Source organism: Hypanus sabinus, chromosome 2 (assembly GCF_030144855.1).
Source record: "Hypanus sabinus isolate sHypSab1 chromosome 2, sHypSab1.hap1, whole genome shotgun sequence".
In the NCBI taxonomy this organism is placed as follows: Eukaryota; Metazoa; Chordata; class Chondrichthyes; order Myliobatiformes; family Dasyatidae; genus Hypanus; species Hypanus sabinus.
Genome location: NC_082707.1, coordinates 211,766,824 through 211,791,858, shown reverse-complemented (window position 1 = coordinate 211,791,858; position 25,035 = coordinate 211,766,824). Strand labels below are relative to the sequence as shown.

Here is a 25,035-nt window from a genome sequence, read left to right as displayed (position 1 = left end):
GGAGGCTAGCCTATCCTGTTGGTGCTGTTGTCCAGTGTTCGATCGGTAGAATGACAGGCTGGATTGCGTGCATGAGTTTTTCTGTGGACTGTCCAGAACTGCACCATCAATTTGTGGGACATGTCATTCAGAGCCTTTGGCTATTTTGAAGTCTGCTTGCTATATTGAACGTGTTTAGTGTCCTGTGTATGTTTTTCACTTTGGCTCCAGGGGAATGTTGTTTCTTTCAGCTGTATTCATGTATGATTAATTGATAAGAATTTGATTTGCAAAATCTGATCAGCTGAATAAGTTGACAAATATAGCTGAAATTAAATGGTTGTGAGATGTTGCATTTTGGAAAGTTAAATCTGGATTGGGCTTTCACATTGAGTGGCAGGGCTCTAGGCTGTGTTGCAAAACAGAGGGTCCTTGGAGCACAAGTATATTGTTCACTAAAAGTGGATTTATAAATAGAATGGTGAAGAAGCCTTTTGGCATGCTCACCTTCATCATAAGACCATCAGACATGGAAGCAGAATTGGACCATTAGGCTCAATGTGTCTGCTCTGCCATTTCATCATGGCTGATTCATTTCCCTCTCGGCCCCATCTCTCTGCCTTCTCCCTATAATCTTTTATTCCCCACTATTCAAGAACCTATCAACCTCCACCTTAAATGCAACCAGTTACCTGGCTTCCACATCTGCCTGTGACAATGAATTGCACAGATTCACTACCCTCTGGCTAAATAATTTCCTCCTCATCTCTGTTCTAAATTGATGTCCCTTTATTCTGAGACTGTACCCTCTGGTCCCAGATTCCCCCACCAAAGGAAAGATCCTCTCCACATCATTCTATCTTGGCTTTTCAACATTTGATAGGTTTCAATGAGATGCCCCCTCATTCTTTTAAATTCCAGCGAGTACAAGCCCAGAGCCTTCAATCACTGTTCATATGATAATCCTTAAATTCCTGGATTTAATCCTAACCCTATCACCATTCAATAGTTTTCAATGTCACCCCTCATTCTTCTGAATTCCAGTGAATACAGGCCCAGAACCATCAAAGGCTCTTCATATAACAAGCCATTCAATCCTAGAATCATTTTCATGAATCTCCTTTGAACCTTCCCCAGTATCAGCACATCCTTTCTACAATAAGGGGCCCAAACCTGCTCACAATACTTCATGTGAGGCCTCACAGGCGCAACATTAGATCCTTGCTTTTATATTCTAGTCCTCTTGAAATGAATGCTAACATTGCATTTCCTTCCTCATCACACACTCAACTTGCAAATTAACCTGAATGGAATCAAGCACAAAAACTCCCAAGTCCCTTTGTACCTCAGTTTTTTGTATTTTCTCTCCATTTAGAACAAAGTCAACCCTTTCATTTCTAATACCAAAGTGTGTGACCATAAACTTCCTGACACTGTATTCCATCTGCCATTTCTTTGCCCATTCTCCTAATTTGTCTAAGTTCTTCCGTAGCCTCTGTACTTCCTCAAAATCACCTCCTCCTCCACCTATCTTCATAACGTCTGCAAACATTGCAACAAAACCATCAATTTCATCATCCAAGTCATTGACATACTGTATAATGAATCAGTCCCCAACATAGCCCCTTGTAGCACTTGTAGTCACTGGGCAGTCTGCCAGAAAAGGCTCCCTTTATCCCCATTCCTTGCCTCCTGCGAATAAGCCACTGCTTTATCCATGCTAGAATCTTTCCTGTCGTACCATAGGCTCGTAGCTTGTTAAGCAGCCTTGTGTGTGGCACCTTGTCACAAGCCTTCTAAAAATCCAAATGCACAACATCAACCAATTATCCTTTGACTATCCTGCTTGTTACTTCTTCAAAGAAGTCCTACAGATCTGTCAGGCAAGATTTTCCCTTGCCAAAAGCACACTGACTATGGCCTATTTTATCATGTGCGTCCAAGTACGCTGAACCTCATTTTTGATAATTGACACCACAACATCTTCCCACCTACTGAGGTCACACTAACTGGTGTATATTTCCCTTTTGTCTGCCTCTTTCCCTTCTTGAAGAGTGGAGTGACATTTGCAATTTTTCAGTTCTCTGGAACCATGCCAGAATCTTTTGATTCTTGAAAGGTCATTACTAATGCCTCCACGATCTCTTCAGCCACCTCTCTGAGAACCCTGGGGTGTACAGTGATCGAGGAACGACTGCGCAGGCTTGTGAATGTCAACAGGTTAGACCGGTGGGAAGAGTATAAAAGGCGATCTTTTTTCTTTGGTGGTAAGATGGAGGAATGACTGCTGAGGCGCGTGGACCTCTGTGAGTTAGACCAGCAGGAAGAGTATTAAAAGAAGACAGCTTTACAGAGCAGGTGCCAGAGGAGCAGGCGACTGAGTAGAGGTAGACAAGAGTAGGAGGGCTTTGGCTCAATGGGGATTCAGCGATAACAGGTCGAGACCTGTAGGTTACCTGTGAAGAATAGGAGGTATGTCCCGTGAGGCCGGTGTTCTGTACTGGGTGTCAGACGTGGGAAGTCCAGGAGACTCCTGGCCTCCTGACAGCCACATCTGTGCCAAGTGTGTTGAGCTGCAGCTCCATAGGGACTGGGTTAGGGAACTGGAGCTGCAGCTTGATGACCTTCATCTGGTCAGGGGAAAGTGAGGAGGTGATAGAGAGGAGCAGTAAGCAAGTAGTCAACTGGGGCCTTGAGAGACAGATAAGTGGGTGACAATCAGGAGAGGGAAGTACAAGAGTCAGATACTAGAGAGTACCTCTGTGGCTGTCTCCCTTAACAAGTACTCCTGTTTGAGTACTGTTCAGGGGAGACCTATCTGGGGGAAGCAACGGTGGCTGCACTTTTGGCACAGATTCTGGCCTTGTGGGTCAGAAGTTAAGGAAAGGAAGAAAGCAGCAGTATTAGGGAACTCAAAAGTTAGAGGTCAGACAGGTGATTCTGTGGACACAGGAAAGAAACACAGATGGTAGTTTGCCTCCCAGGTGTCAGGGTCCTGGATGTTTCTGATTGTGTCAATGATATTCTGAAGTGGAAAGGTGAATAGCCAGCGGTCGTGGTACATATCGGTACCAATGACATAGGTAGAAAATAGGAGGAGGTCCTGAAAACAGACTACAGGGAGTTAGGAAGGAGGTCTAGAAGCAGGACTTCAAAGGTAGTAATCTCAGGATTACTGCCTGTGCCGCGCGACAGTGAGTATAGGAATAGAATGAGGTGGAGGATAAATCAGTGGCTGAGGGATTGGAGCAGGGGGCAGGGATTCAGATTTCTGGATCATTGACCTCTTCTGGGGGAGGGATGACCTGTACAAAAAGAATGGGTTGCACTTGAATCTGAGGGGAGGTTTGCCGAGGCAATGGGGGAGAGTTTAAATTAGAATTGCTGGGGGATGGGGACCCAAATGAAGAGACAGAGCAAGTGGCTGTTGGAGACAGTGCGAGAGGGAGCATAGCAGGTGACAGAGAAGGGATGTGCTCAGACAGATGGTTTGAGATGTGTCTATTTTAATGCAAGAAGCATCATGAATAAAGCGGATGAGCTTAGAGCGTGGATCAGTACTTGGAGCTATGATGTTGTGGCCATTACAGGTATTTGGATGGTTCAGGGGCAGGAATGGTTACTTAGAGTGCCAGGCTACAGATGTTGCAGAAAGGACATGGAGGGAGGCAAAAGAGGTGAGGGCGTGGCATTGCTGATCAGAGATAGTGTCATGGCTGCAGAAAAGAAGGAAGTCATGGAGTGATTGTCCACTGAGTCTCTGTGGGTGGAAGTTAGGAACAGGAAGGGTGGGAAAAAATTTTGCAAATGGTTAATTCCTCTTCTATATGTGCTAAACATGCTTTAATACAATTTAAAATTGTACATAGAACTCATATGTCTAAAGATAACCTTGCTCGATTCTATTCTCATATTAACCCTCAATGTGACAGATGTCATTCAGAAGTGGCCTCATTGACCCATATGTTTTGGTCATGTCCCACTTTACATAATTACTGGAAGGACATATTTACTACTATTTCCTCAATTTGGAATATAGATTTACAACCTCATTTTATTACTGCAATTTTTGGCATACCAAATGAAGATGGTAATCAGTTTTCCCCCTCAATCAGACGAATGATTGCTTTTGTAACATTAATGGCCAGAAGGTCTATATTACAAAATTGGAAAGAAGTAAATCCTCCTACCACGTTTCAGTGGCTTTCTCAAACTATTTCTTATCTGAGCCTGGAAAAAACTAGAAGCACTATTTTTGACTCATCAATTAAATTTGAAGAAACTTGGAGACCGTTTATTCGACATTTTCATATGAATTAATTTGGCCTTTTCCAGACCTTCTTTCTGCTTATTCATGTTCAGGTATGGAGTTCTGGAGTTTTTTGACACTATCATATACTTGTAAACTATTATTATTGCCCATGTTAGTTTAGTTTAGTGTTTTATTTTTCTTAATATATACTTTTTTCACATATTTTCAAATTTTTTCTTCTTTTAATGGTTATTTTTGTTTTTTTTCATATATAATCATATGGACTTGATTGATTAAGGTATTTTTTTTCTGCTGATGTTTAATAGGATATTGTTATCTTATTATCAACGTGACTTCAAGTCTATTGTATTCATAATTTACTCATTATTATGTTATGTTTTTTTATATGTATATATGAAAATCAATAAAAAAATTGAAAAAGAAAGAAAGGAACAGGAAGGGGTCAATAACTCTACTGGGTGTTTTTTTTTATAGACCACCCAATAGTAACAGGGACATAGAGGAGCAGATAAGGAGACAGATTCTGGAAAGGTGGAATAATAACAGAGTTGTCGTGGTGGGAGATTTTAATTTCCCAAATATTGATTGGCATCTCCCGACAGCAAGGGGTTTAGATAGGGTGGAGTTTCTTAGGTGTGTTCAGGAAGGTTTCCTGACACAATATTTAGATAATTCCTATAAGAGGAGAGACTGTACTTGATCTGGTATTGGGAAATGAACCTGGTCAAGTGTCAGGTCTCAGTGGGAGAGCATTTTGGAGATAGTGATCACAATTCTATCTCCTTTACCAGTGCCTTGGAGAGGGATAGGAACAGACAAATTAGAAAAGTGTTTAATTGGAGTAAGGGGAAATATGAAGCTATTGGGTAGGAACTTGGAAGCATAACTTGGGAACAGATGTTCTCAGCGAAATGTACGGAAGAAAAGTGGCAAATGTTCAGGGGATATTTGCGTGAGGTTCTGCATAGGTACGTTCCAGTGAGATGGGGAAAGGAAGGTAGGGTAAAGGAACGGTGGTGTACCAAGGCTGTTGAAAATCTAGTCAAGAAGAAAAGAAAAGCTTATGAGAGTTTCAAAAAACTAGGTAATGATAGAGATCAAGAAGTTTATGAGGCTAGTAGGAAGGGCTTAAGAATGAAATTAGGAGAGCCAGAAGGGGCCATGAGAAGGCCTCGGTAAGCAGGATTAAGGAAAACCCCAAGGCATTTTACAAGTATGTGACGAGCAAGAGGATAAGAGGTGAGAGAATAGGACCAATCAAGTATGACAGTGCAAAAGTGTGTATGGAACAAGAGGAGACAGTGGAGGTACTTAATGAATACTTTGCTTCAATATTCACTATGGAAAAGGATCTTGATGATTGTAGAGATGACTTACAGTGGATTGAAAAGCTTGAGCATACAGACATTAAGAAAGAGGATGTACTGGAGCTTTTGGAAAGCATCAAGCTGGACAGGTCATCAGGACCAGACGTGATATACCCTAGGCTACTGTGGGAAGTGAGGGAGGAGATTGCTGAGCCTTTGGTAATGATCTTTGCATCATCATTGGGGACAGGAGAGGTTTCAGAGGATTGTAGGGTTGCAGGTGTTGGTCCCTTGTTTAAGAAAGGGAGTAGAGATAGTTCAGGAAATTATAGACCAGTGAGTCTTACTTGATGGAGGAGATCCTGAGAGGCAGGATTTATGAGCATTTGGAGAGGCATAATATGATTAGAAATAATTAGCATGGCTTTATCAAGGCAGGTTGTGCCTTATGAGCTGATTGAATTTTTTGAGGATGTGACTAAACACATTGATGAAGTTACAGCAGTAGTTATAGTGTAAATGGATTTCAGCAAGGCATTTGACAAGGTACTCCTTTTAAACTCTTTGCGCTGGTCTAACTTGCTGACGTCCACGTGCTTGCACAGTCATCCCTCGATCAAGCTGGGAGTCTTCTGGACATCCCACATCTGACACCCAGTACAGAACATTGGCCTCACAGACATGCCTTCTATTCCTTTTCTTCACAAGTAACTTACCTTGCCTTGACCTGTAATTGCCGAAGCTCTGTTGAGCTAAAGTCGTCCTACTCTGTATCCCTCTACTTAGGCAGAAGAAAAGCAGTGTGAATATTTTATGTTGAAGATCCTTTATGAGCTTGATTGTCATTTCTGTGGTCTTTCTTCATTGTTTTCTTGTCAGAACTGATCAATTCAGTTTCAAAGTCAGCATTAAAGTTGTCTCCACCAGCTTGCCAAGTAGTTACTTCAGATGCTAACCACTAGTTGTCTTTGGGAGAAAATATTTTCTTTTTAAACCTATTGTTGTGTCATTCTTGGTTCATTTGCCAGTCATATGAAACTTGCATCCTCTGATTCTCCAATTCCCAATGAGAACCATTTCTTTCTTTCCCAGTTTGAATTCCTGTCTGATCTCTTTTCAACAGTTCTACCAATCCTCTCTCACAAAAAATTCTTGATGGAATCCTCCGATGCTGAGGATGTTCTACGAGCCTGTGGCGGCCAGTGATATCATGTTTGCTGTTGTGTGCTGGGGCAGCAGGCTGAGGGTAGCAGACACCAACAGAATCAGCAAACTCATTCGTAAGATCAGTGATGTTGTCGGGGTGGAACTGGACTCTGTGACGGTGGTGTCTGAAAAGAGGATGCTGTCCAAGTTGCATGCCATCATGGACAATGACTCCCATCCACTCCATAATGTACTGGTTAGGCACAAAAGTACATTCAGCCAGAGACTCATTCCACTGAGATGTAACACTGAGTGTCATAGGAAGTCATTCCTACCTGTGGCCATCAAGCTTTACAACTCCTCCCTCGGAGTGTCAGACACCCTGAGCCAATAGGCTGGTCCTGTACTTATTTCCATTTAGAATAATTTACATTATTATTTAATTATTTGTGGTTTTATATTGCTATATTTCTACACTATTTTTGGTTGGTGCAACTGTAATGAAACCCAATTTGCCTCGGGATCAATAAAGTATGTCTGGAAGATTCCTGTTCATGTATTTTTTCTGTTTCCTCTCCAAACAATTTTAATATGCATGGGTATGATGATTTGTCGTTACACAAGTTCACTATAGGATTGTCATTGTCTCTCAATTTCATCTCACTGATAATTGCATGAAAACATTTGAATATTTTCCTTTATAAATGAGTAGATGGGACACTGAGAACAATATTGTCAAATGGCCATCCCATTAGAACTTGTAATTGTTGTAATTTGGAGTCTTAAATTATTGAGTGTGTTTTATCCATAAAATGCAGTCTGCAAGTGTCATCAAGATTGTGTAACTTTGCAGTTCAGTGTCGTATTTTTATTCAAGGCAAAACAGGAAATTTTCAGTGCTTATAACTTGTCACCTTTATGTTGTCCTTTTTTTTTCTCTCCTTTGCAGTGGCCCTGGTGATGGATTCTTTAGCTCTGCATTTCAGTCTCGTCTCATTGGTAATAATTTACACAATGCCACAATGCCAGAATGTGAGTATATCTGAAATACTAAATAAGTTACTCTGATTCTTACAGTTTACTATCATGTTCTGGAAAAAAGTTTAACTCTCTTGTAACCAGTGAGAAATTTTGCCCCTGTGTTTCTGGATTTGATTCTAGTGAGAAAGTTCACATTGGCATGGGAAATGGGAGCTGTTGGAGAAGGAGCACTGAGTATTCTCAGACACATTATCTGCATGATAGAAGAGTCTTAAGAGTATTCCAGCCCAAATTTGCACTGGCCTATTTTTCTGCCTAGTCCCATCTATCCGTTCTGGGCCAAAGTCACATCTACATACACTTCTCCTCCATGTACTTATACAAATCCGTATCCACCACCTCCACTGACAGCTCTTTCCATGCTCACTGTCCTCTGAATGAAGAAATTCCCCTTCAGGTTTCCCTTACACATTTCACTTTCTACTCTTAATCCATGACCTCCAGTTCTAATCTCTCCCATCCTCAGTGGAATAAGCCTGCTTGCATTTACCCTATTTATATACCTCATAATTTTGTATACCTCTCAAATCTCCCCTCAGTATCTTTCCTCTAGTAAGGTAACCAGAACTACACACAGTATTCCCTGTAGGGCCTTCAACTTCAACATAGCATCCCAATTTAGCATTCTGATTTATGAAGATCATTGTGCCAAAACCTTTTTTTTATCACCCTCTCAACCTGCGGCTGGAGTTGTTCGGGTGGGTTTAAGCTAAATTTGTGGGGGATGGGAACTAGATTGTTTGTGCTGAAGATGAGGTAGTTGGTTTACAGACAGAGGCAACGTGTACTGAGACTGCGAACAAGGAGAGGCTGATGAGAGGGCAAAATTCCAATCAACAGGATGAGTTGCAACATAAAATATGGACAAAATTGAAAAAAGTGAATACAGGACTGAAGAATGCACACAGTGTGGTGGAGTAAGATAGATGAACTTGTAGCACAGTTACAGATTGGCATGAATGATGCTGTAGGCGTTGCTGAATCATGGTCGAAAAAGGATTATAGCTGGGAGCTTAATCTCCAAGGTTACACATTGTATCAAAAGGACAGGCAAGAGGCAGAGTGGATGGGATTGCTCTATTCATAAAATAATGAAATCAAATCATTAGAAGGAGATGGCATAGGCTCAGAAGATGTTGAATCATTGTGGATAAGATTGAATTGCTTGTTATATGAAGAGCATTCAATGACTGGGCCTATATTCACTATAATTCAGAAGAATGATGGGTGACCTCATTGAAACCTATTGAATGGTAAAAGGCTTTAATAGTGTGGATGTGGAGAGGATGTTTCCTCTGGTGGAGGAGTCTAAGACCAGAGAAGACAGCCTCAAGATAGAGGAGTGTCCTTTGAGAATGGAGGTGAGGAATTTCTTTAGCCAAAGAGTAATGAATCTGTGGAATTCTTTCCACAGGCAGTTGTGGTGGCAGAGTTTGATAGATTCTCAATTGGTCAGGGTGTGAAGGGATACAGGGAGAAGGCAGGAGATTGGGGCTGAGAGGAGAAATGGATCAGCCATGATGAAATGGTGGAGCAGACTCGGTGGGCCAATTGGCCTGATTCTCCTCCTATATCATATGGTTTTATTGTAGGTAAAGCAAATGAACTCTGGGCGTGGATCAACATCTGGAATTATGATATTGTAGCCATTAGTGAGGCCGGCTAGTGGTTTAGTGGCAACAGCACTGGACTTCAAGGCAGATGGCCCTGAGTTCAAACCCAGCTAGGTCCCAACCTGGGCAGCAGCAGTATCTGCACAGAAGAAAGGCCTGGCAATCTACTTCCGTATCTTGCCATGAAAACGCTATGGGCCACGAGATCACGAAGAGTCAGACTCTGAACAACAAGAAAGCTATTATTGATACTTGATTGCAGGAAGGGCAATATTCTGGGGTTCCATTGTTTTAGACACGACATAGCGGGAGGGATAATGTTACTAGTCAAGGAAGACGTCACAGCAGTGCTCAGTCAGGACAGACTGGAGAACTCGTGCAGTGAGGCTTTATGGGTGAAACCAAGGAATAGGAAAACCACATTAATGAGGTTATATTATAGCCCACCCAACAGTCTGCGGGATTTAGAGGGACAAATCTCTAAAATACAGTGTTGGAAAGTATGGTCATGCACTTTGGTGGAAGAAATATGGGCAGACTATCATTTAGATGGAGAGAGAATTCAAGATGCAGAGATGCAAAGGGACTTGGGAGCCCTTGTGCAGCATACCCAAAAGGTTAACCTCCAGGTTGAGTCAGTTGTGAAGAAAGCAAATGCAATGGTGGCATTCATTCCTAGAGGTATAGAATATAAGAGCAGGGATGTGATGTGATGTTTTGAGGAAAAATTTCTTCACACAGAGAGTGGTGAATCTGTGGAATTCTCTGCCACAGGAAACAGTTGAGGCCAGTTCATTGGCTGTATTTAAGAGGGAGTTAGATATGGCCCTTGTGGCTAAAGGGATCAGGGGTATGGAGAGAAAGCAGATACAGGGTTCTGAGTTGGATGATCAGCCATGATCATACTGAATGGTGGTGCAAGCTCGAAGGGCCGAATGGCCTACTCCTGCACCTATTTTCTATGTTGAGGCTCTATAAGGCACTCGTGAAACCACAAATGGAGTATTATGTGCAGTTTTGGGCTCCTTATTTTAGAAAGGATATACTGACATTGGAGAGGGTTCAGAGAAAATTCACGAGAATGATTCCAGGAATGAAAAGGTTACCGTATGAGAAACGTCTGGCAGCTATTGGGCTGTATTCCCTGGAGTTAAGGAGAATGAGGGGGAATCTCAGAGAAGCATTCCAAATGTTAAAAGGCCTGAACAGATTAGGTATGGCAAAGTTATTTTCCTTGGTAGGGGAGTCTAGGACAAGAGGGAACAACTTCAGGATTGAAGGATGTAAATTTAGAAAAGATATGCAGAGAAATTGCTTTAGTCAGAGGGTGGTAAATCTATGGAATGTTTTGCCTCGAGCTGCTGTGGAGGCGAAGTCATCGGGTGTATTTAAGATAGAGATAGATAGGTTTTTTATTAGCCGAGGCATCAAGGGGTATGGGGAGAAGGCAGAGGAGTTGGGGTGACTGGAAGAATTGGATCAGCCATGACAGAATGGCGGAGCAGACTTGATTGGCCAAATGGCCTTCTTCTGCTCCTATATCTTATGCTCTTATGGTCTTATATCGGAAGAGAGAATGCACACTGTTCTAAGAATTATAAGGTTGTTATAGCATGTGACTAATCAGTGCATGAATGTGCCAACGAGAGTGTGCCATGTAGTACTTGATCTCCTATTGGGGAATGAGACACGTGACAGACGCTTGTGTAGGGGAACACTTTGCATCTAGTGATTGTGATGCTATTAATTTTACAGTAGATATGGAAAAAGATAGGTCTGGTCCATGGGATGAAAATCTAAATTGGAGAAAGGCCAATTTTGATGGTATAAGAAAGGTTTTGGCAAATGTGGATTGGGACAGGCTGTTTTCTGCCAAAGGTGTACTTGTTAAGTGAGAGGGCTTTAAAAGTGAAATTTTGAGGGTACACAGCTTTTATGTGCCTGTCAGAATAAAAGGTAAAGATAACAGATTTAGGAAACCTTGGTTTTCAAGAGTTATTGAGGCCCCAATTAAGAAAAAGAGAAGTGGTGCATGGCAGGCATAGGCAGGTGGGAACAAATGAAGTACTTAAGGGGCTAAGTAATGCATGAGAACACTAAAGAAATCATGAGGTCTAAAAAAAGGCATGAGTTTGCCCTACTATCCTAAGGGATTGTACAGATATGTTAAGAGCAAAAAGATTGCAAGGGATAAATTTGATCCTTTGGAATAACAGAATGGTAATCTCAGAACCAGAATCAGATTTAATAGCCCCAGCAGATGTCATGAAATTTGTTAACTGTAGGGCAGCAGCACAATGAAATACATGATAGATAAATAAATATAGAGAAAAGAAACTTAGTTGCATTTAAGTTTATGAAATAGTTAAGTGAAGTCAAGTTTATTTCTATAGCACATTTAAAAACAACCCACATTGACCTAAGTGCTGTACAGATCAAAGCAGGTAGCTAAGATTACAAAAACAAGAAACACAGACATACCCAATGAGGCAAAAAGCTTATTGGCACAAAAGAAACAACATAAGAGCCTAGGCACAAGCCAAAAATCAGCCACATTGGGAGGATTCAAACACTCGTGAATAAAGGTAAGTTTTGAGTCTGGATTTAAAAGAGTCGATGGAGGGGGCAGATCTGATAGGGAGGGGAATACTGTTCCACAGTCCAGGGGCTACAATAGCAAAAGCGCGGTCACCCCTGAACTTAGGTTTAGATTGCGGGACAGCCAGGAGCCCAAAGTCAGCCAATCTGAGAGACCTGGAAGTGGAATAAGGGGTTAGAAGGTCTGTGATATGGGGGGGGGGAACCAGCCCATTTAGGGCTTTATAAACAAACAGGAGAATCTTAAAATCAATTCTGAATCATACTGGCAGCCAGTGAAAGGAGGCCAGGATAGGAGGAATATGGTCCTTCTTCCGTGCACCTTTCAGGAGCCTGGCTGTGGATTTCAGGACCAATTGCAGACGGGACAGGGATGTCTGACTAATCCCGTTATACAGGGAGTTGGAATAGTCCAAGTGAAAGGATCTAAGGGCATGGATGACTTTCTCGAGATCTTTGAAAGAGAGAAACTGCTTGAGTTTGGCAATAGTAAGAAGCTGGAAAAAACTGGCTTTTACTACTGCATTAACTTGCTTGTCAAACTTAAAGGTGGAATCAAATATCACTCCAAGGGATTTAACATGGGGTTTGACAAGGGTGGATAAGTTACCAAGACTGTTGGTAATCACTTTGATGAAATCAGGGGGGCCAAATAGGACAACTTCAGACTTGCCTTCATTCAGCTGAAAGATGTTTTGTGCCATCCAACACTTTAATGTCCTCAAGGCAGTTCATGAGGCTGGCTAGATCTGACTGGTTGTTTGGTTTCAGGGGGAGATAAAGCTGTGTATCGTCAGCATAACAGTGGAAAGAAATGTCGTATTTTTGAATGATTTGGCCAAGGGGAAGCATATACAGAGAAAAGAATGGGACGTAGGATGGAACCTTGTGGGACCCTGCAGGAGAGACTAGCTGGGGGAGAAGAAAATTTGCCTATGTTGACAGAGAAGCTTCTGTTTTTGAGGTAGGATATAAACCACTTCAAGGCAGTGCCATCAGCACCAGCCCCATATTGGAGACAGTCTACTAAAATGGTGTGATCCACAGTATCAAATGCTGCGCTGAGGTCAAGAAGGATTAGAATAGCAGAGTCACCTGAGTTGATAGAAAGGAGCATTTGTACACTTTCAGCAGGGCAAACTCTGTGCTATGATAAGCCTTAAAACCTGACTGAAATCCTTCCAAGATGTTGTTTTGGTGTAAATAGGGCAGCAATTGACTGAGAATAACCTTTTTGAGAACCTTTGACAGGAATGGAAGTTTAGAAATAGGTCTGTAGTTACTAGGTAAAGTAGGGCCTAAGTTGGGTTTTTTCAGGAGGGGCTGGACCATGGCATGCTTGAAGCAGGTTGGAACAGTACCAGTGGCCAGGGAGCTATTAATAATAGAGAGGCTGCTGGGACCAGCTATGTCAAAGACATACTTTAAGAGGGCGGTGGGAACAATGTTAAGGGGGCAGGTTGCAGGTTTCATGGTGGACACAATCTTTGTAAGGAAGGGAAGCATGATGAGTTGGAAGCAGTCCAATTTAGATCAACAAACCAGTGAGACAGCTAGGTGGGAGGGGGAATGTTCATTGTAATATCCTCAACTTTGCTAATGAAGAATTTTAAAAATTCTTCTCACTTAGCAGGGGTCACATCTAAGATGATACTCGGGACGGGACAAATGACAGAATTTATGGTACTGAAAAAGACCTTGGGATTATGAGAGTTGTTAGAAATTAGGTCAGAAGAGTATTTTGCTCTCGCAGCTTTAACTGCTTCCTGATATTTGTGAACATTGTTTCTCAAAATTTAAAAAGAAATTTGAAGCTCATCACACTTCAACTTTTGTTCGGATATTCTGCACTCCCTCTTCAGGGCTCTGGTGGGATTTTCAACTTAAGGGGAGCAACAGTATTCAGAATAGAAGAGTAGGTGGTATTAAATAAGGAAGAAAGTTCCTCAGTGTTGAGATGGGGAGAAGAAGCCTCAATAGTGCAAATGTTGGGAGCAGCTATGAGAGCCTCAGAGAACTTATGGGCAGTTGAAGAGTTAATATAGCGAGAATAACGTACATGAAGATGAGATTTAATAGAGGAAAAAGGCAGAGATACATCGAACATAACAGCGCTATGATCTGATTGACAAGCATCAATTATTACTGCATTGCAGATCGGAAAATCAGACATTAAGACTAGGTTGAGTGTATGTGCTAGGTTGTGAGTGGGTCCAGTGATAAGCAGAGCAAGATTAAAAGACTCAACCAGATGCATAAAATGACTTACAAGAGGCTTAGTGGGACAGCAAACATGAATATTAAAATCAAGAATCAGAACTTGTTCAAAGTTGGGTATCATGTTTGAGAGGAAGTCCGAAAATTGAGTAATAAAATCTTTTATGTATTTTTGGTAGACGATACACAAGAGCAATTAAGATAAAATAATTTAAGTTAAAATAAGTAGTGCAAAATAACAGAAGGAAAAAGTAGTGAGGTAGTGTTCATGGGTACAATATCCATTTAGAAATCGAATGGCAGGCAGGAAGAAGCTGTTCCTGAATTGCTGAGTGTGTGCCTTCAAGCTTCAGAATCAGAATCAGGTTTATTATCAATAGCATGTCTTGTGAAATTTGTTAAGTTAACAGCAGCAATTCAATGCAATACATAATGTAGAAGAGAAAAAATAAATCAGTCAATTACAGTATATGTATAGAATAGATTTTAAAAACGTGCAAAAACAGAAATACTGTATATTAAAAAACAAGTGAGGTAGCGTCAAAGGGTTCAGTGTCTATTTAGGAATTGGGTGGCAGAGGGAAAGAAGCTGTTCCTGAATCACTGAGTGTGTCCCTTCAGGCTTCTGTACCTCATATATGACGGTAATAGTGAGAAAACGACGTGCCCTGGGTACTGGGATCTTTAATATGGGTGCAGCCTTTCTGAGACACTGTTCCTTGAAGATGTCGTGGGTACTTTGTAGGCTGGTACCCATGATGGAGCCGATTATATTTACAACCCACTGCAGCTTCTTTCAGTCCTGTGCAGTAGCGCCCCCACTCCCACCCCATACCAGACGGTGATGCAACTTGTCAGAATGCTCTCCACGGTACATCTACAGAAGTTTTTGAGTGTATTTGTTGACATGCCAAATCTCTTCAAACTCCTAATGAAGTATAGCCGCTGTCTTGCCTTCTTTATAATTACATCGATATGTTGGGACTAGTTTAGATCCTCAGAGATCTTGACACTCAGGAACTTGAAACTGCTCACCTCTCTACTTCTGATCCCTCTATGAGGATTGGTATGTGTTTCTTCATCTCACCCCTCCTGGTCCACAATCAGCTCTTTCGTCTTACTGACTTTTGAGTGCCAGATTGTTGCTGTGGCACCAGTCCACTAGTTGGCATATCTCACTCCTGTATGCCCTCACGTCACCACCTGAGATTCTTCCAACAATAGTTGTATCAGCAGCAAATCTATAGATGGTATTTGAGCTTTGTCTAACCACATAGATTTTATATAGAGAGTAGAGCAGTGGGCTAAGCACACACCCCTTAGGTGCGCCACTTTTGATCGCAAGCAAGCAGGATATGTTATCACCAACCCATACAGATTGTGGTCTTCCGATTTGGAAGTTGAGGATCCAATTGTAGAGGGAGATACAGAGTCCCAGGTTCTGCAACTTCTCAATCAGGATTGTGGGAAAGATGGTGTTCAATGCTGAGCTATAGTTGATGAACAGCATCCTGATATTCCTGTTTGTATTGACCAGATGGTCTTAGACCATGTGAAGAGGCATTGAGATTGCATCGCTGTTGAGCTATTGTGGTGATAGGCAAATTGCAATGGGTCCAAGTTCTTGCTGAGGCAGGTCTGCCTAGTCATGACCAACATCTCAAAGCGATTCATCATTATAGATGTGAGTACTACTGGGTGATTAAGGCAGCTTGCATTATTCTTCTTAGGCCCAGGTGTAATTGTTGCCTTTTTGAAACAAGTGGGAACTTCTGCCCATAGCAGTGAGAGGATGAAAGTATTCTTGAATACTCCCACTAGTTGGTTGGCACAGGTTTACAGAGCCTTACCAGGTACTCCATTGGATAATTCCACCCTGCGAGGGTTAACTCTTTGTAAAGACAGCCTAACATCTGCCTCTAAGACGGAGATCACAGGGTCATCAGGTGCAGCAGGAATCTTCACAGCTGTAGTTCTGTTCTTCCTTTTAAAGCAGGTATAGAAGATGTTGAGTTCATCTGGTAGTGAAGCATTGCTGCCATTCATGCTATTGGTTTTGGCTTTGTAGGTAGTCATGCCTTGCAAACCCTGCAAGAGTTGCCGTGCATTTAATGTCGCCTCCAACCTTGTTCAAAATTGTCTCTTCGCCCTTGAAATAGCCCTCCGCAAATCATGCCTGGTTTTCTAGTACTGGCTGGGTTACTAGACTTGAATGCCACAGATCTAGCTTTCAGCAGATGACGTACCTCCTGGTTCATCCATGGCTTTTGATTTGGGAATGTACAGTTAATCTTCTGTACCTCCTTTCCGATATCCTGGGTGGTGGGGATCCCTAATGATGGATGGTGCTTTCCAAAGGCACCTCTCCTTGATGATGTCTTGGATACTGCAGAAGCTGGTACTCATGACAGATCTGAGCAATTTTACACACTATGCAACTTATTTTGATCTTGTTCTTTAGCTCCCCCACCGTAGCAGGCAGTGATGCAACCAATCAATATGCTATCCTTGGTACATCTGTAGAAGTTTTTGAGTGCTTTAGTTGACAAATCTCCTCAAACTCCTAATGAAATATAGCCACTGTCTTACCTTCTTTGAATCTGAAGTTGCATCAATATGTTGCGTCCAGGTTAGGTCCTCAGAGATATCGACACCCAGGAACTAGAAAGTACTAACTCTCGCCACTTCTGATCTCTGTATGAGGATTAGCTTTTGGTCCCTTGTCTTGGTCCTTCCTGAATTCCCCAATCAGCTCTTTGATCTTGCTGATGTTGAGTGCCAGGTTGTTGCTGTGACACTATTCAACAAGCTTGTACAACTGGCTCTTGTATGCCTTTTCATCACCATCTGGAATTCTGCCAACAATGGTAGAATGGATGACATTTGACTTGTGCCTAGCCACGCAGTCATGGGTGTGGAGAGAGTAGAGCAGTGGGCTATGCACACATCCCTGTGGAGTGTCAGTCTTAGTTGTCAGTGAGGTGGAGATGTTATTTCCAGTCCGCTTGGATTGTGGTCTTCCCGTTAGAAAGTTGAGGATCCAGTTACAGAGGGAGGTAGACAGACCTAGGTTTTGTAGCTTTTCAATCAGGACTGTAGGATTGATGGTGTTAAATGCTGAACTATAATCAATAAAGAGCATCCTGACTTGGATACTTGCATTGTCCAGGTGATCCAAAGCTAGATGGAAATCGAGTCTGCCATAGACTTATTGTGGTTATAGGAAAATTGCAGTGGATCCTGATCCTTCCTGGTTCTAGCCTTGACCCACCTGTCAAAGCCATTCATCACCGTAGATTTGAGTGCTACTGGACGATAGTCACTGAAGCAGCTCACGCTGCTCTTCTTGAGCACTGGTATAATAGTTTGAAGCAGCTGGGAACTTCCGAATGCAGTAGTGAGAGATTGAAAATGTGTGGCACCAGAAGAGATGGCAGAAATCTTAAATGAACCTTTTTTTTCATCTGTATTTACTCAAGTGACAGACACAGAATCTAGAAAAGTGAGGCAAAGCAGTAGCAAGGTCATGTACCTTACACTGGTTACAGAGGTGGATGTGTCTGCTGTCTTTAGGCAATTTCGGGTGGATAAGTCCTCAGGGCCTGACAAGATGTTCCCTCAGAACCTGTGGGAGCCAAGTTCAGAAATTGCAGGGGCCCAAGCTGAGATACTTAAGTCATTCTTTGCGACAGGTGGGGTATTGGAGGATAGCTAATGTTGTTCTGTTTAAGAAAGAGTCTAAAAATAAACCAAGCAATTATAGGCCAGTGAGCCTGACAGCAGTTGTGGGAAAGTTATTGGAAAGCATTCCAAGGGACAGGGTATATGTCGTCAATCCCTATTTGGTAATCAGTTCATGTCTATCCAAATATTCATATTCATAAAAGTCCCCCACTTTATGAATGTTCGCTTTATACCACTTCGCTTTTACAAAAGACCTACATTAGTAACCTGTTTTCACAATACAAAGAGGACTTTTGCTTTTACAAAAATTTTTCCCATATAAATTAATGGTTCTTCACTTTATGCCATTTGGCTTAAGAAAGGTTTCATAGGAACATTTACCTTTGTAAAGGGGAGGACACCTGTACCCTGTCCCTTGGATTAGGATTTGTCAAATACCTTATTAAAGCCATGTCGACAAAATCCACTGCCTTATCTTCATCAACGTTCCTCATAACTTCCTCGAAAAATTGCATAAAATTGGTTAGACGCGACCTACCAATGGATTAGTCATTGGCTTTGTGGAAGAAGCCAGAGAGTGGTAGAAACATTGAAACATAGAAAACCTACAGCATAATACAGATCCTTTGGTCCACAGAGTTGTGCCAAACATGTCCTTACCTTAGATCTACCTAGGCTTACCCATAGCCCTCTATTTTTCTAAGCTCCATGTACAGATCCAGGAGTCTCTTAAAAGACCCTATTGTTTCCACCTCCACCACTGCCGCTGGCAGCCCATTTCATACACTCACCACGCTCTGCATAAAAACAAACTTGCCCCTGATATCTCCTCTGTACTTACTTCCAAGCACCTTAAAACTATGCACTCTTGTGCTAGCCATTTCAGCCCTGGGAAAAAGCCTCTGACCACCCACATGATCAATGCCTCTCATTATCTTGTACACCTCGATCAGGTCACCTCTCATCCTCCATCGCTCCAAGGAGAAAAGGCCGAGTTCACTCAACCTAATCTCATAAGGCATGCTCCCCAATCCAGGCAACATCTTTGTAAATCTCCTCTGCACCCTTTCCATGGTTTCCACGTCCTTCCTGTAGTGAGGTGACCAGAACTGAGCACAGTACCTCAAGTGGGACCTAACCAGGGTCCTATATAGTTGCAACATTACCTCTCTGCTCTTAAACGCAATCCCATGGTTGATGAAGGGCAATGCACCATATGCCTTCTTTACCACAGAGTCAACCTGCAGAGCAGCTTTGATGGTCCTATGGACTCGGACCCCAAGGTCCCTTTGATCCTTCACACTGCCAAGAGTCTTACCATTAATACTATCTTCTGCCATTGTATTTGACTTACCAAAATGAACCACCTCACACTTATCTGGGTTGAACTCCAACTGCCACTTCTCAGCCCAGTTTTGCATCCTATCAATGTCCCGCTGTAACCTCTGACAGCCCTCCATACTATCCACAACACCCCCAGCCTTTGTGTCATCAGCAAATCTACTAATCCATCCCTCCACTTCCTCATCCAGGTCATTTATAAAAATAGACAATAGGTGCAGGAATAGGCCATTTGGCCCTTTGAGCCAGCACTGCCATTCACTGTGATCATATAGCCATATAACAATTACAGCATGGAAACAGGCCATCTCAGCCCTTCTAGTCCGTGCCAAACGCTTACTCTCACCTAGTCCCACCTACCTGCCCTCAACCCATAACCCTCCATTCCTTTCCTGTCCATATACCTATCCAATTTTTTTTTAATGACAAAATCGAACCTGCCTCTACCACTTCTAACTGGAAGCTCGTTCTACACAGCTACCACTCTCTGAGTAAAGAAGTTCCCCCTCATGTTACCCCTAAACTTTTACCTCTTAGCTCTCAACTCATGTCCTCTTGTTTGAATCTCCCGAACTCTCAATGAAAAAAGCCTATCCATGTCAACTCTATCTATCCTCCTCATAATTTTAAATACCTCTATCAAGTCCCCCCTGAATCTTCTACACTCCAAAGAATAAAGACCTAACTTGTTCAACCTTTCTCTGTAACTTAGGTGCTGAAACTCAGGTAACATTCTACTAAATCTCCTCTGAATTCTATTTTGTTGACATCTTCCCTATAATCATCATGGCTGATCATCCACAATCAGTACTCCATTCCAGCCTTCTCCCCATATCCCTTGACTCCGCTAACTTTAAGAGCTCTATCTAACTCTTTCTTGAAAGCATCCAGAGAATTGGCCTCCACTGCCTTCTGAGGCAGAGCATGCCACAGATCCTACTCTCTGGGTGAAATAGTTTTTCCTCAACTCCATTCTAAATGGCCTACCCCTTATTCACAAACTGTGGCCTCTGGTTCTGGACTTCCCCCAACATCGGGAATATGTTTCCTGCCTCTAGCATGTCCAATCCCTTAAAAATCTTATATGTTTCAATCGAATCCCCTCTTATCCTTCTGAATTCCAGTCGCTCCTATCTTTCAACGTATGACAGTCCCGCCATCCCAGGAATTAACCTTGTGAACCTATGCTGCACTCCCTCAATAGCAAGAATGTCCTTCCTCAAATTTGGAGACCAGAACTGCACACAATACTCCAGGTGTGGTCTCACCAGGGCCCTGTACAACTGCAGAAGGACCTCTTTGCTCCTATACTTAACTCCCCTTGTTATGAAGGCCAAAATGCTATTAGCTTTCTTCACTGCCTGCTGTACCTGCATGCTTACTATCAGTGACTGATGAACAAGGACACCTAGATCTCGTCGTGCTTTCCCTTTTCCTAACTTGACACCACGGAAGAGTAGGGGTCCCAGAACAGATCCCCGAGGCACATCACTGGTCTCTGACCTCCATGCAGAATATGACACATCTATAACCATTTTTTGCCTTCTCTGGGCAAACCAGTTCTGGATCCACAAAGCAATGTCCCCTTGGATCCCATGCCTCCTTACTTTCTCAATAAACCTTGTTTGGGGTGTCTTATCAAATGCCTTGCTGAAATCCAAATACACTACATCTACTGCTCTTCTATCATCAATGTGTTTAGTCACATCCTCAAAAAGTTCAGTTAGGCTCATAAGGCATAACCTGCCCTTGACAAAGCCATGCTGACTATTCCTAATCATATTATACCTCTCCAAATGTTCATAAATCCTGCCTCTCAGGGTCTTCTCCATCAACTTACCAACCACTGAAGTACGACTCACTGGCCTATAATTTCCTGAGCTATCTTTACTCCCTTTCTTGAATAAGGGAACAACATCTACAACCCTCCATCCTCCGGGACATCTCCCGACCTCATTGATGAAGCAAAGATCATGCCAGTGGTTCAGCAATCTCCTCCCTTGCTTCCCACAGTAGCCTGGGGTACATCTCATCTGATCCCGGTGACTGATCCAACTTGATGGCTTCCAAAAGCTCTTTCTTAATATCTACATGCTCAAGCTTTTCAGTCCGCTGCAGGTCATCCCTACAATCACCAAGATCCTTTTCCGCAGTGAGTACTGAAGCAAAGTATTCATTATGTACCTCTGCTGTCTCCTCCGGTTCCATACACACTTTTCCACTGTCACACTTGATTGGTCCTATTCTCTCACATCTTATCCTCTTGCTGTTCACATACTTGTAGAAAGGGTTTTCCTTAATCCTGTTCGCCAAAGCCTTCTCGTGGCTCCTTCTGGCTCTCCTAATTTCATTCATATGCTCCTTCCTGCTAGCCTTATAATCTTCTGGATCTCTATCATTACCTAGTTTTTTGAACCTTTCATAAGCTCTTCTTTTCTTCTTGACTAGATTTACAGCTGCCTTTGTGCACCACATTTCCTGTACCCTACCATCCTTTCCCTGTCTCATTGGAACATACCCATGTAGAGCCCTAATCCCTAAGCCCTTATCCCCCGAACATTTGCCACATTTCTAATGTACTTTTCCCTGAAAAGTTCTGTTTCCAATTCATGCTTTCAAGTTCCTGCCTGATAGCCTCATATTTCCCCTTACTCCAATTAAACATTTCCCTAACTTGTCTGTTCCTGTCCCTCTCCAATGCTGTGGTAAAGGAGTTAGAATTGTGATCACTTATCTCCAAAATGCTCTCCCACTGAGAGACCTGACACCTGACCATTATCACCGATCAACAGTGCCACGCCCCCACCTCTTTTGCCTCCCTGCTTTGTCCTTTCTGAAACATCGAAAGCCTGGCACTTTAAGTAGTTATTCCTGCCCCTGCACCATCCAAGTCTCTGTAATGGTCACAACATCATAGCTCCAAGTGCTGATCCATGCTATAAGCTCATCTGATCTGTTCATAAGAATCTTCGCATTAAAATAGACACATCTCAAACCATCGGTCTGAGCATGTCCCTTCTCTATCACCTGCCTGTCCTCCCTTTCTCACTGTCTCCAAGCTTCCTCTATTTGTGAGCCAACCTCCCTTTCCTCTGTCACATCGGTTTGGGACCCACCCCCCAGCAATTCTAGTTTAAACTCTCCCGAATAGCCTCAGCGAATCTCCCTGCCAGGATATTCCTCCCCCTGGGATTCAAGTGCAACCTGTCCTTTTCGTACAGGTCACACCTGCCCCAAAAGAAGACCTGCCCCCTGCTTCAAACCTTCAGCCACGCATGTATCCTCCTCTTATACTCACTGTCACGTGGCACAGGCAGCAATCCCGAGATTTACTACCTTTGAGATCCTGCTACTCATCTTCCTTAATAACTCCCAGTAGTCTGTTTTCAGGACTTCCTCCCTTTTCCTACCTATGTCGTTGGTACCAATATGTACCACGACCTCTGGTAGCGGATGGTTGCCTCTCTGACTGGAGGCCTTTCAACTGATGGAGTGCCACAAGGATCATTGCCAGGTCCATTGTTGTTTGTCATCTATATCAATGATCTGGATTATAATTTGATTAAGTGGATTAGCAAATTTGGGGATAACACCAAGATTAGGGGTATAGTGGATGACAAGGAAGACTATCGGCTGCTAGAAAACTGGGCAGAGAAGTGGCAGATGGAATTTAATGCAGACAGGTGTGAAGTGTTACACTTCTGCAGGACTAACCAAGGTAGGTTTTACACAGTGAATCGGTAGGGCATTGAGAAGTATGGTAGAACAAAGGGATCTGGGAATACAGGTCTATAATTAATTGAAAGTGGTGTCACAGGTAGATAGGCTTGTAAAGGAAACTTTTGGAATATTGGCCTTCATTAATCCAAGTACTGAGTACATGAGTTTAAAGTTGTATAAGATATTGATGAGACCTAATTTGGAGTATTGTTTGCAGTTGGATGTAGAAGGTTGAGGGGAGAATTGATAGAGGTGTACAAAATTAGGAGGGGTATAGAGTTTGGATGGACATAAGAAATAGGAGCAGGAGGCCATCTGGCCCAACAAACCTACCCCACCATTCAATAAGATCATGATTGATCTGTCTGTAAACTCAGCTCCATCGACTTGCCTTTTCCCCATAACCCTTAATTCCCCTAATATGTAAAAACCTGCCTAACTGTATCTTAAATATCTTTAGTGAAGAAGCCTCAATTGTTTCCCTGGGCAGAGAATTCCACAGATTTACCACTCTTTAGGAAAACAGTTTCTCTTCATCTCCATCCTAAATCTTCTTCCCTGAATCTTGAGGCAATGTCCCCGAGTTCTAGTCTCACCTACCAATGGAAACATCTTTCATACCTCTACCTTGTCTATCCCTTTCAAAATTTTGTATGTTTCTATAAGATCCCCTCTCATTCTTCTGAATTCCAGAGAGTATAGTCCCAGGCGACTCAATCTTGCCTCGTAAGTTAACCACTTCATCTCTGGAATCAGCCTGGTGAACCTCCTTTGCACTCCCTGCAAAGCCAGTATATCCTTCTTCAAGTATGGAGACCAGAACTGCACACAGTACTCCAGGTGTGGCCTCACCAGTACTCTGTATAGTTGCAGCATGACCTCCCTGCTCTTGACTTCAATCCCTCTAGCAATGAAGGCTAGCATTCCATTTACCTTCTTAATAACATGCTGTACCTGCATGCCAACTTTTTGCGATTCATGAACAAGCACTCCCAAGTCCCTCTGCACAACAGCATGCTGCAATCTTTCACCATTTAAATACTAATCTGCTCTTCTCTTATTCCTTTCAAAGTGGATGATCTCGCATTTACCAACATTATATTCCATCTGCCAGACCTTGGCCCACTCACTTAACCTATCTATATCCCTCTGCAGACTCTCCACATCCTCAGTACAATTTGTTTTTCCACTCAGTTTAGTGTCATCAGCAAATTTTGCAATGCTACACTCAGTCCCCTCTTCTAAATCATCAATGTAAATGGTAAACAGCTGTTGGCCCAACAGTGACCCCTGTGGCACCCCATTTACCACTGACTGCCAACTGGAGAAACACCCATTTATACCAACTCTCTATCTTCTGTTGGTTAACCAATCCACAATCTATGCCAATGCACTTCCTCCGACTCCATGCATCCGTATCTTATTTATAAGTCTGTTATGCGGCACCTTATCGAACACCTTCTGGAAATTTAAGTATATGGCATCCACCTATTCCCCTCTATCCACTTAACTCATTATGTCCACAAAGAACTCCAGGAAGTGTGTGAAACAAGACCTGCCCTTTCTGAATCCATGCTGCGTCTGTCTAATGGAGCCACCCCTTTCTAAGTGTTTTGCTTAGACAGCTTAATGACAGCTTCAAGCATTTTCCCAACTACAGATGCTAAGCTAACTGGCCTATAGTTGCCCTTCTTTTGTCTACATCCTTTCTTAAAAAGTGGCGTGACATTGGCTGTCTTCCAATCTGCCGGGATCTGCCTAGAGTCCAGATAATTTTGGTAAATGATTGCCAACGTGTCTACTATAACCTCCGCCAATTCCTTAAGCACCCTGGGATGCATCCCATCAGGACCAGGGGACTTATCTACCTTCAGGCTCTCTAGTTTGCTCATCACTATCTCTTTAGTGACAGTGATTGTATCGAGGTCCTCACCTCCCATTTTGTCCATAGCATCCTTCTTTGGCATATTAGACGTGTCCTCCACCATGAAAACAGATACAAAATAGTCGTTCAATGCCTCAGCCATTTCCTTATCACCCAATATCAATTTCCCCTTCTCGCCTTCCAAGGGACCTACATTGACTTTAGCCACCCTCTTCTGCTTTATATATTTAT

At 42.6% G+C, this 25,035-nt stretch overlaps 1 protein-coding gene across 8 annotated transcripts in view; it reads left to right on the top strand.

The window, feature by feature from the left end:
* The window catches only part of pomt2 (protein-O-mannosyltransferase 2), a 344,167-nt gene that overhangs the window by 194,032 nt on the left and 125,100 nt on the right, over positions 1 to 25,035 (top strand). For all 8 annotated transcript variants that reach the window (XR_009510880.1, XM_059962960.1, XM_059962973.1 and 5 more), the window contains one exon: positions 7,655 to 7,737. Coding sequence is in view for 7 of the 8 variants with exons in the window: in XM_059962960.1 (XP_059818943.1) it covers positions 7,655 to 7,737 (83 nt within the window). In the remaining variant the exon portion in view is untranslated. The remainder of the gene's footprint in view (positions 1 to 7,654; positions 7,738 to 25,035) is intronic.